A 12,406-nucleotide genomic window follows, 5' to 3' on the forward strand; every position below is an offset into this window, starting at 1 on the left:
ACATTGTCCTACACACACACACACACACACACACACACACACACACACAAGGTTCAAATGTACACTGAAAATGTTTTTATATTGGATCATGTTTATGCAAAATAATTTATTTAAAAAATATATAATATTTATTTATTTGATTTCTTTTAAATATTTATACTATTTAAATGATTAGCAAAAATTAAATTAAAAAAATGTAAAAGTATTTAATTATATTTAATTTTATTATTTTTATAATTATTTTTATTCAAATATATATTAACAAAAAATGTTTTAAGTTTAACCGACTTTTATTTACCCGCTAGGATGGAGCGGGATGCCAGCTTTGCCCAAAAGAAAGCTGAGCGAGCCACAGTCAGGAGCCACTTCAGGGAAAAATATCGCCTTCCAAACGTAAACATCACTTTATAAAATGCACTGTATGAACCACTGTAATTCATTATTTCATTATTAACTTCTATTTTTTATTAACAGAGTGAACTGGACGAGACACAAATTCAGGCTGCGGCAGATGACGTGGAGTTGCCCACAGAGCTGGCCAAGATGATCGCCGAAGACAACCAGGAGGAGGAGCACAAGCAGTCTGTCCTGGGTCAGCTGACCAACATTCAGAACGTAGATATAGACCAGCTAAAAGAAAAGGCCCAGTCCACCATCGAAGACCTTAAACAGTCTGCTGAAAAGTGTGAGGTCATGTAATACACAGAGCTGGACTGCTGATTGAGGATCCAGATGTTTTTCTATATATGATCCATAAACAGCATACCTATAATAAGTTGAATCTCTGATTCATGAAAGACAAGCTCCTACCCAAAGCCAAGCAATCGTATATAAATTTGAAGCGTGTCTGTTGAGATCGCAAATAATGTTTGCTACACTGTATACACGTTACACTTTATCATAATTGTGGCTAAAGGCAATAATTATCAGATAATACCTTTCTGCTTGTTTGTTCTTCAGTGTTTAAAATATCAAGATCCAAATAACCAGAAAATAGTACAAAATACAGTATTCCAGTCTGCTAAATGCATATTGCTAATATGTATAGGCTATGTATTATTAATATAATGTATAAAATACTAAATTGTTTAAATTATACATAAATAACAATTTATGTATTTGGTCCTTTTTATGTACTCAATATTTTGATGTATTTATGTGCAGTGTGTATATAAAACATACGTTGATGTTTTTTATGAACACCAAAACTTGTGAACAGTCATTGTTTATTTCTCTTTTGTGTAGAACGTTGACATTTTTTTTAATTTAATGTCAGTCACTGTTATACTCAAAATAAAATAAAAGTGAATTAAAATAAAATATATAAAAAAAACAATTTAAACTCATTATTATTCTTATTTATCTCAGCTAGTTTGTCATTTTCATTTATGGTTTACCTGATGTAGTCCTACTAAAATAAATCAAACTGAAATAAAATTAATAATACCTATGCATATACATGACCAAAACACAACAGAATCACTAAAACTAGAAATAGTCAAATTAAAACGAAAGTTTGCTGATAGTTTAACTTGAATATGAACATGGGAACCATTGTTAGAGGTCGATGTTGTCCAAGATTCATTTCTGTAACGCAACGCTGGTGCTGCAGGAAAAACATTCCGTCTCCATGTGTCAAAATTAGTTCACGCAATCTCTATTTCACACGCAGGAGTCTTTTCAAAATACACATTTCATAAAGTTAACGAAAATAGAGATGGATACCGAAGCGGATCTCTTCTATCGTCAGGTGCCAAAAGTGGTAGGAAATTTTTTTTTAGGTCCATTAATAAAACAGACGTTATCTTTTAATGAGCTCAATCCAATATATATAAATAAATTAATTCAAGTAATTACACTTAATGAAATTAAATAAGGTGTGTTTTTTCTTTCAGGAGTTACACGCACATCTTAATGGTTCTGTCAGTTTTGAGACGATGGAGACGCTTATAAAGCGCAAGCCGCATCTGAACATCGAGCACAGCACGACCGCCATCCGCCGCGGACAGCGCCGATCACTGGACGAGTGCGTGTCTAACACTGAAGTACACACATCACATAAACACACTCGAGTCCATGGACTGTTAGGACGAATATACTGATAAGGACCTTTAAAACAAGTAAGAGAAAAATCTTAGAAATTGGCTGCGTCCGAAATCGCCTGTTCTCCGAGTATGTACTTCGTTTGAACAAGTACGTGCTTAGTATGAATGTAATCCAGACGTACTACATCCGTGATTTTGTCATTTGTCTGTAAAAAGTTAACATTTGGGCAGTGACATGATTTGAGTTATTCTTGATTTTTTTTCTGCAAATTTTTATTAAGATAATTACAGATTATAGTTATGTAATTTTTTTTTTTTTTTCTGTAAAATATGTTTCTAAATGTAAAGTTTTTTCCCTGTCATGTCCAATTATAAATGAAATCCAAGAAATCCGAGAAAGGGCAATAAAGATTAAATGTTAACTATCTTCAACTAATGTGTTGCAGAAAGTACATTCATTATAAATGGATATATCCATGAATAATTGTGTATGTTATTTCCTTTTTTTTTAGAAATAACATATTTAAAGTAATGTCCAGATGATGGGCCATGGTAGCCTATATGGTGAGGTTTAAGCCTTTTTGTTATTTACATGGAGGATTGGATCCAACATTAAAATAATTCCTTATAAAATTATTATTAAAATTTACTAAATTTACTAAAAAGACCATTTACTAAAAAGTGGGGATTTGTGACCTTCTTGCGTCAGTTGCGTCACTTCACTACCATTCACAAATCCTCCCCCTTGGCCTCATGTTTGTATGGTTGCCCAGTAGTGCACAACACAACAACATCTCCACAACTCAACGAAATCGCCACAACACAACGCATAGGACTAATTTCGTTGAGTTGTGCTAAATTCCGATATGTTGCAACTTGTTTCCATTGTGTTGTGCTAAGTTTGTTGTGCTGTGTTGTTCAGAATCTCGCCAGAAGTAGTAAGTCATCCGGGTACTATTTTATGAATACTATGAATTCGGACATACTACTAATCTCACATACTTTTTTTGCCCACTATATACTACAGAAGTACACATATTTGGAAATAATATAATAATACAAATACAAATGTACTAAATTTGTAATGCACACCAAGTATACTAATAATAGTGTACTACACCTAGTCCTGATGTTATTTCGAACAATGAAATAACAATGTAAATGAACTATTTCTTAAGTCAGTGTATTTCTCCAACAGGTGTTTTCAAGTGTTTAAAGTGATTCATCAGCTGGTTGATTCAGAAGAGGACATACTAATGGTAATGGTTAACTCAGTGTTTTATTCTCTTGCACCTTTAAGAATAAATTAAAAACAGAATTATGATTATCAAACAGGTTGCCAAAGCAGTCATCCAAGAGTTTGCGGCAGATGGTGTAAAATATTTGGAGTTGCGTAGCACGCCACGGGAAGTGACTGAAACAGGTACTAAAAGCATTTTATATGTCAAACATTTATTAGCAGCTCATTTCTGCTTTTTGTTGACATTTATTTTTGTCACAAAAAGGTCTCACTAAACAAAGATGCATTGAAACTGTGCTCGAAGCCATCCGGCAGTGTAAACAAGAGGAAGTTGACATTGATGTCAGGTAATATTAAGGTATTTATTCTAGGTAACAACCTGCTTTTTTTATGGTCACCTGCTGTATTTTTGAATGTTTGAACAGGTTTCTCGTAGCCGTGGACCGCAGACACGGGCCTGTGGTTGCCATGGAGACTGTGAAGCTGGCAGAGGACTTCCTGCTTTCCAGTGATGGAGTAGTAGTTGGACTTGACCTCAGTGGAGACCCAACAGTGAGTTCAGATTAAATGCAATTAACTTGATACTCGACTTGTTGCTCCTATCTGCACTCTCCATATCTTTGATCTTACAGGTGGGTCATGGAAAAGATTTGCTCTCTGCACTTGAAAAAGCCAAGAACTGCGGTCTGAAGCTGGCACTACACCTCTCAGAGGTCGGAGCACATGGAAACTTCTTTATATTGGAATGATGTTTTGGTAAACCTAGTGCTGTCAATTCGATTCATCGCGATTAATTACATCCAAAATAAAATATATACGTCTGTATGTGTATTTTTATATATATATATATATATATATATATACATATAATATACACAGTACACACAGCATATATTATGTAAACACAAACTTTTATTTTGGATGTGATTAATCGTGATTAATTGATTTGACAGCATCATTTTACATGGTTTACGCAAGAGTTCATGTGTATTTCAGGTTCCTTCTCAGAGAGATGAGTCTGAGCTGCTGTTGAACTTGCCTCCTGATAGAATCGGCCACGGAACCTTCCTACATCCTGAGGTCGGCGGGGCTGACAGTCTTGTGGATAAAGTCTGCAAACAAAATATTCCTATCGGTAAGAGTTTTCCATTGTACTTCCAAAATTACATACTTGAATATTTTTTTTACTATTTTGTTTTTATTTTATTAACAATTTTACTATTTCATTTTTAGTTTAACTAATTTATGTTTTTAACTAGTCATCCACCAAATTCCAAAATTGCATACCTGAAGTATTTTTTTAAACACTTAAATATTTTTTTTACATTTTATTAACTATTTTGTTTTTAATTAGTGTTCTATCATAATTCCAAAATTACATACTTGAACTTTAAATAATATATATATTTTTTTAATATTTTACTATTTTATTTTATTTATTATTATTTTTTTTTTAGCTTTTCATTATATAGTTGTTTCCAGTTCCATTTAGTTACATAGCTGAATTTTAAAGAATTGTTTTTGTTTTGTTTTTTTTAACTTTTTTTTCTTTCTTTCTTTTTTCTTTTATTTTTTTATTATTTTATTTTTATTTTATTTTATTTTTTTACTAGTTTTTCATCGTAATTCCAAAATTACATACTTGAACTTTAAAAAAATTAAATATTTATATATAAACTATTTTATTATTTTATTTTATATTTATTTTATTAACTAATAGCACTTAACTAATTAACTATTTTATTTTATTAACTGTCCTGTCATAATTCCAAAATGACATACTAGAACTTTAAATAATAATTTTTTTTAACTATTTTTATTTAAATGTAACCATTTTGAATTGCAGAGATGTGTCTGACCTCTAATGTCAAAGGTCAAACGGTGCCTTCATATGACAAGCATCACTTCCAGTACTGGTATAAGAGAGGACATCCGTGTGTTCTCTGCGTGAGTTCTTTTTCCCACTCTTTTGCATTTCAGACACTTTATCCCTGTAAAGCCTGACATATGAAACAATAGTCTGAAATTTTTTTTGAAATGGAAGAAATATGCTATTTGATTTGCAATGGCCAAAAAGTGAAATTCTGATACCTTGTAATGAAAATCAGTAATATTTTTAAAACAGTATAACAGACTACTATAAAATGCATATAAAAACCAGTCACTCCATATCTCCCAATAACATGTCTTAGTAAGTTATGATCATGTTAGTAATTTAAAGGCCTTAGAAATGTAGGCATTGTTAGGCATTGTTTACATAATGTAAACTTTTTTTTAAATGTGTTGAGTTAGAAAATAACAAGATGCCTGTTCCTCCTGTTCCATCAGACAGATGATAAGGGTGTGTTCTGCACGGATCTCTCTCAGGAGTACCAGCTGGCGGCCTCCACCTTTGGTTTGACCCAGGAGGCCATGTGGATGCTCTCCCAGCAGGCCATTGGATACACCTTTGCCCCCGAGCCAATCAAACAGAGGCTGGAGAAGAAGTGGGCGGAGCTCAAACAGCAGATCCTCCAGTGAGGAATGACAGCTGTAAAATTTCACCAACAGTCCTACCTCAGAGTTTGTCAAAGGGTGGTTTGTCAAACACAAAAGCACATTGTTGCAGCTAATTATATCGGTTTCCTCCATTTCAAAGCACTGCATTAATATCTGAACTAATACATACATGTGTTGTGTGAAACACCTTGGACTGTTTAAATTACATTGATTTTAATATTTATAATAGATTATTGAGGATTTCTTGAATATTGATATTGTTTATTAATACAACAGTATTAAATATACGTTTATTAATTACACAAATAGTGTGAAAGTGATTTATTTCATTTGACATTTTCAGCGTAAACAGTTGTACTCATTAAGAAATACTCAATATTTGGCAAAAAAAAAAAAAAGTTCCTAACATTATTATTTTCGTATTTTACGGTGTCAAAAAAATTATTTGACGAACGCAGCAAGCGGTCTGTTTTCTGGTGTTTTTAACGTTATTTTTGCTCCAGTTATCGTGTTTTCCATCACTGTTTGAAATTGGAAATTTTCCGTCAAACCCTGACGGAATACAAAAAGTTAAAGTTTACTGCATAAAAGGCACATTGTTCCAGCTAATTATATAAGTTTCCTCTATTTCAAAGCACTGAATTCATGTCTGAACTAGTATATAAACTGTTATTGAAGGTCCTTGAATATTAATATTGGTTATTTGATACAATTATATTACATATAAGTTTATTCATTTCATAGCCAGTGATCTATTTAATATTCAGTTTGTGTAAAAATGTAATTTGTGTGCTTTTAAACCATCCTTGCTCATTAGTAAATAATTCATACTTCGTAAAAAAAAAAAAAAAAAAAAGCGTTCTTGTACTTAAACCAACCGAAAGGTTTTACCACTAGAGGGCAGCAGTTCATTTTTTTAACTGCAAAGTAAGAAAGGTTTGCATGACATTTCTCTCCTGGATAACGGTACACAGCTGAGATCTCTGTCTTGTTGAATGCTTGATTAGATCTGTAATGGCTTTTGTTGTCAGACTATATATCTGTCTTTATAGCCTATAGCCTCAAAGATCTCCTGTTCACTCTGGTGCCAGAGCTGAAAGTGTCTGTTAGAGCTTAGCATGCAGTTAACCTCGCAAGACTACAGTACTCACTCTGAGAAGACAAATGAAACAGAGCCATGAATCCTCTAACCCTGTTCTCCAACACACTGTGGTTTAGTCCTTGCTTTTATATTAGGCTTTTGAGGGGAATCTATAGGGATGAGGAAAGAAAGGACCCCATTGCGCCCGGTTGGGCACCTCAGATGTAACACCTCAGTTGATTTCTCCTGAGGTTTTCTATAGGGGTCCTACATCTGTAATAGTATCTTTGTGTGCGTGTGTGTGTGTGTGTGTGTGTGTGTTTGATACAGGGTAAACTCAATGTCAAAATGCCTTTTCAGGTCTTTCTCTATAGCTGGTGTTACATTACAGGAGAGACCGGGGCTAGTCGTCACACCTTTTACCTTTGTCATCAACTGCTGAAAAGTTTTGGCTCAGTAAGTAATTTTTTTTCTAATTAATACTTTTATCCAATAAAGATGCATTAAATTGATCAAAAGTGACAGTAAAACATTTATAATGTTACAAATATGTTGTTCATTTGAACTTTCATTCCATTCACTGAAAATAGTTAAGCACAGTTTCCAAGAAAATATTAAGCATAAGTATTTTTGATCAAATAAATGCAGTCTTGGTGAGCATAAAAGACTTCTTTAAAAAAAAAAATTTTTTTAAAAACCCATACCCCATGTCCCTCAAAGTCAAAGACTATTGAACATTTTCACTGTTATTGCCCACAGCTAGTCTGCTACTACTTTTGTGCTGTTTTTGCAATTGTATCTGTTTAAAGAGAGGACCTCCTATTGTACCTTTTAACATGTCACGTTTCTCATTTATTCACTTGTAGCTTTGGGCCTCTCTGCCCAGCGGATGTAAAGAGCAGAGGTCAACTCATTCAGTCAATACACAACACAACTCGTATTGTCATCTTTGACCATGACACCTGCACAAATGAGGCCACATATTAGATTTGTGTTGTTCAGCACATTCGTCTGTGTGGAAAATTTTTTATTAGGTTTTAATCTCCTCAAATCAGCCTGAACAGCTCGAGGCAACATGTCATGCTTATTTAGTAGCTTCTGATTAATGCAATATGTTATTGCATATAACAATAACACAGATGACATTGTTAATGACCTAATGGTCAATAGTAGTTCGCTGAGTTGCCCATTTTTGTTGTTTGTAGTGGAGTTTGACTATTTTATTGGTTTATTCTTTTTATAATAATAGCAATAGCTTTGAATTCTTTCCAAAACCTCTGAGAGGTGTGGTATCACATTGTTGGACGTGATAATTTCCTTTCTTGGCTAAAACAGCCACATGACGCTGGCAGCTGTCCAGTGAGATATTCCACAGAGGCATATCTTCTTCACAAGGCCTCTGTTATGCTGCTTCTGTTTGTAAAGCATATTTGACAAGCTGGTAATGATGCCAGACACATACAAACTACAAAGCTTGTCTTGCTGATGTCACCTCAACAATGCCCAGATGCATTTGCTGTGTTAGCAAGAGCTTTGGCTCTGTCTGCAAAAGCAAAGAGTTTTTTTTTTTTTATTGTTTGAAAGCAGCAGAGTGCTCAAGTTTTTCTGATTTCAGGAAACTGTGAGAATGCGCTTGTGCACAGAGCTCTCCGAGAGCTTGCTCTATGATTTTTTTTATTTTTATTTATTTTTTATTTATGCATCTAATGCATAAATAAAATAACCCTGACATCCAGATGCTATAGAGTTTAAATTGTTGATGTGTAAACTTCTCTTGTGTTAAAAAAAAAAAAATTATAGTCTGATGTGAACAGTTGCAGATATACAACAGGATCACCAAATCTGACAAGGCAGCATAACACATTCCTGAAATTCGTTTCTCCCCTCTATTTCCCACCGAATTACTTTAATGTTACACAAATTCTCTTTAGTGATGTCTAATCTCATTTGTTTCATACACTAGAAAGCATTTTGATCTGATGTGAACAATTGCAGGTATACAGAAGGGTCACCAAATCCGACAAGATGTTGAAACGGTTTATTGAAATCTGTTACTTCCCTCTAATTCACTCAGAATGGGTTAAATGTTACACATTATCATACTAATGATAGCTAATATCCTTCGTTTCATACTCTAGAAAGCATTTTGATTTGATGCAAACAATGGTAGATATACAGCAGGGTCACCAAATCCAACAAGGCAGCGTAACAGGTTGCCAAAATCTGTTACTCCCCTCTATTTCATAAAGAATGGCTATAATGTAACCCAAATTTATACGGGTGATGTCTAATATCGCTTCCTTCATACTCTAGAAAGCATTTTGATCTGATGTAAACAGTTGGAGTTATACAGCAGGGTCACCAAATCCAACAAGGTAGCGTAACAGGTTTCCAAAATCCATTACCCTTCTCTATTTCCCATGGGTTAGATGTTACACAACATCCCACTAGTAATGTCTTCATTTCACAATGTGGTGTTAAAGAAACTACTGCACAAAATGAAAGGTGGTTTGATTGGACAGCATATTATTCATCTAATTAGCGCAACATACCATCTGCGTAATCATAAATTGCATTCAATGTATCGTTTTCCTGCTGGATTGGAAGATTATTATTGAAAAATTACATGTTGCAACTGCACCCACGCTGTTCCTTCACTTCAGAGTTGCCCAGGGTGATGATTTGTTTTGAAACAACCTTGCAAAATGAGCACCAAGCAGAGGTGTCTTGAGAACGCCTTGGCTGCCCTTGCAGGGTCTTTAAAGTCACTGTAGCATGTAATTGTGGCCGGAGTGCCAGCGAAAGAGAATTGTATGGTAGAATGTATTGGTGCAAACTGGGCTTTCAACAGTAATAGATGCTTCTTAATAAAGGCTGAGCAATTTTGTTTTCAATAACAATCTGGTTTTCACCCTGGAAATTGACCCAGTGGAATGAACATGCGGAAAATACTTAAATTCACATATAGTGAGTTTTGAGTATGCATGGCCAAATTTAGTTTGCAGTATTCCATACTTCTCTTTAGGCTGTAATGATCTGATTGGCTCATCTGGATGAGTAGCATTTCAATTTAAAGGTACCAAATAATCTATGTAAGCTTGTCAGAGTGTGAAATTTCAGATTTGATCTGAAGCTGTATGAATCCATGTGAGCAGGGTGAATGACTTATTGATTGCTGCAATGATACACTCTGATTATAGTGGACATGTCAAGTCATATCTCTTGTAGTTTACATTAAAACACATAGTTTTTGTATTTTACACAAGAGAGCAGTTCAAGAGTGAGATGGACAATTTAAAGAGATGGACAATTTTCCTCCCCGAATTCAAGATTCACTGTAACCAGATCACTGAGTCAGCGAGTTGAATTATTGAATGTTTTTTTCTTTTGAGAATTTCAGTACAGCGTTTGTTCTCCACATTAGATTTATTCGCAAATTGGGTTATTGGTTAATGCCAATTTCTACATATACTAAATTTACACATTACATAATGCATTATGATTGCACAATGAACAATAGTATAAATAAATTCTAAATTAAATAATACAATTTTTTATTAAATATATTATTAAATCTAATGCATTATCTATGTTAACGTATAGGATGTATAGAACTTTATTGTGAACTATCACTACTGAAATTATTAAATAATATTACTTAAATGCACTTTTTTCATTGTTCCTTCGAAAATGTTTTTAGATCCCAGTTATTTACGTTTCTTCCACACTGTAAAAAATGACCGTGAATTTAACGGTAAAAGACTGTAAAAATGCTACAGTAAAAACCTGTTAAATGGTTAACGGTAATTTTTACCGTAAATTTTACGGATTTTTTTTTACAGTGCAGGATATAATATATTTGAATATATTAAAGCGGAAACAATCCTTTCTGTTACCCAAAATAGCTGATCTTCCAGCAGCAAAACCCTGGAGTGTACTAGGAATTCATTCTCTCTGTAGAAAAGTGTGCAGCCCACGGCATCCTCATTACAGCAGACCTGGAGGTGAGCCTGAAAGGAGCCGTCTGTGTAATATTTACAGAGTCAGAGCTGTTTGCTTTCTCTGATAGACTCTGGAGCTGAAAGCTACACTTTTGTGAGAGCAATTGTTACTCACGACCTTGATTTAAAAAAAGAGAGAATGACAATGGACAGATCTATCTACCTATCGCTCTATCTATCTATCTATCGCTCTATCTATCTATCTATCTATCTATCTGTCTGTCTGTCTGTCTGTCTATCTACTGTATCTATCGTTTTATCATTCTATCATTCTGTTGTTCTACCATTCCGTTGTTCTATCTATCTATCTATCTATCTATCTATCTATCTATCTGTCCATCTGTCCATCTGTCCATCTGTCTATCTGTCTGTCTGTCTGTCTATCTATCTACAGTGCCTTTTTTCCCCCATCAATCTACACTCCATACACCATAATGGTAAAGCAAAAAACAGGTTTTTAACATCTTTGCAAATTTATTAAAAATAAAAAACTGAAATGATTCCATTGCATACGTATTCATACCCTTATCTGGGAAAGTTGGAATTTAGCTCAGGAGCATTCAAATTGCTTATAGATGTTACTACACTTCGAGTGAAGTTAACCTGTGGCAAATTCAATTGAATGGATATGATTTGGAAAGGCACACACATCTTAATAAAAGGTCTAACAGCTGATAATGCATATCAGAGCAAAAACCAAGCCCTGAGGTCAAAAGAACTGCCTGTATCTGTCAAGTCTAATTAGTTGGGCTTACTTAAAAAAAAAGCATGCAAACCGATTGCCTTGAAAAAACCAAGTAAAGTGAAATAAGAATAATAATTTGTAATAACAAAGGTTTATTTAGTGTTGTAAACTTACACGCAAGTTCTGGTAACTCAGAATCACTATTTTCAACAACTAAATATAATAAGTACAAAGTCTGTGTGTGACTTTAGCATGTTACCACACTAAGGAATTTATAAACCCAATTAAAAGCATCTCAAGGTATTTATGAAAGTTGAAACTGGAAAATGTTCATTAATAAACTCACACACAAAACAAAGCACTAAAGCTTTAATAAGAAGATAGGTCACTTTTTAAAAGTAACCTATTTATTACTCTTCTTCTCTTGAAATCAAATAACTGACTTCATGATGCATTGCTGCATTAACAAGAAGAAAATTATAATAACATAACTGAAGTTCCAAGTGCCCAACCAAAGGGAATGCTAATTACTGCTTTATTAATGTAATTGGTTCCTTTGTGGCTACTTGAATATTTGAAGTAAGTGTCACTCAAAACAGTAAGTAAATTGTTTTATTTGCCTTGAAAGTTGCTGGATCTTAATAAAACCTAGCAAGTATAGCAACTAAGTAAAGATAACTAATTAAATCTAAGTAAGGTAAACTATTGGATTTTACAGTGTAGAGCTCAGAAACAGGTTTGTGTCAAGCCACACATCTGGGGAAAATTTCAGGAAAAAAATCTGCTTCATTGAAGGGTCACAGAAGCATGTAGTCTCTGTTACCCTTAATGGAAGAAGTTTGAAACAACCAGGAC

General features: G+C 33.8%; 2 protein-coding genes across 3 annotated transcripts in view; both read left to right on the top strand.

The window, feature by feature from the left end:
* cplx3a (complexin 3a) overlaps window positions 1–1,003 on the top strand; it is a 2,341-nt gene extending 1,338 nt beyond the window's left edge. Inside the window, exons 2-3 of the mRNA XM_016451133.1 lie at window positions 306–393; window positions 475–1,003. Of these exons, the coding sequence (XP_016306619.1) occupies window positions 306–393; window positions 475–699 (313 nt within the window). The 3' untranslated portion in view covers window positions 700–1,003. The remainder of the gene's footprint in view (window positions 1–305; window positions 394–474) is intronic.
* Window positions 1,004–1,575: 572 nt separating this feature from the next.
* Window positions 1,576–6,038, top strand: mapda (N6-Methyl-AMP deaminase). Of its 2 annotated transcripts, none has more exons than XM_016451124.1 (10): window positions 1,576–1,762; window positions 1,896–2,026; window positions 3,244–3,304; window positions 3,381–3,468; window positions 3,551–3,632; window positions 3,711–3,837; window positions 3,918–3,998; window positions 4,282–4,420; window positions 5,132–5,232; window positions 5,614–6,038. In XM_016451124.1, the coding sequence occupies exons 1-10, from the start codon at window positions 1,718–1,720 to the stop codon at window positions 5,803–5,805; spliced, it is 1,047 nt and encodes a 348-aa protein (XP_016306610.1). In that variant the 5' UTR covers window positions 1,576–1,717; the 3' UTR covers window positions 5,806–6,038. The 2 variants fall into 2 exon arrangements, with proteins under 2 accessions (XP_016306610.1, XP_016306612.1); XM_016451126.1 differs by having other exon boundaries at window positions 5,618–5,773.
* Window positions 6,039–12,406: the final 6,368 nt, after the last annotated feature.

The sequence above is a fragment of the Sinocyclocheilus anshuiensis genome, unplaced genomic scaffold (genome assembly GCF_001515605.1).
Source record: "Sinocyclocheilus anshuiensis isolate Anshui unplaced genomic scaffold, SAMN03320099.WGS_v1.1 scaffold491, whole genome shotgun sequence".
Lineage (NCBI taxonomy): Eukaryota > Metazoa > Chordata > Actinopteri > Cypriniformes > Cyprinidae > Sinocyclocheilus > Sinocyclocheilus anshuiensis.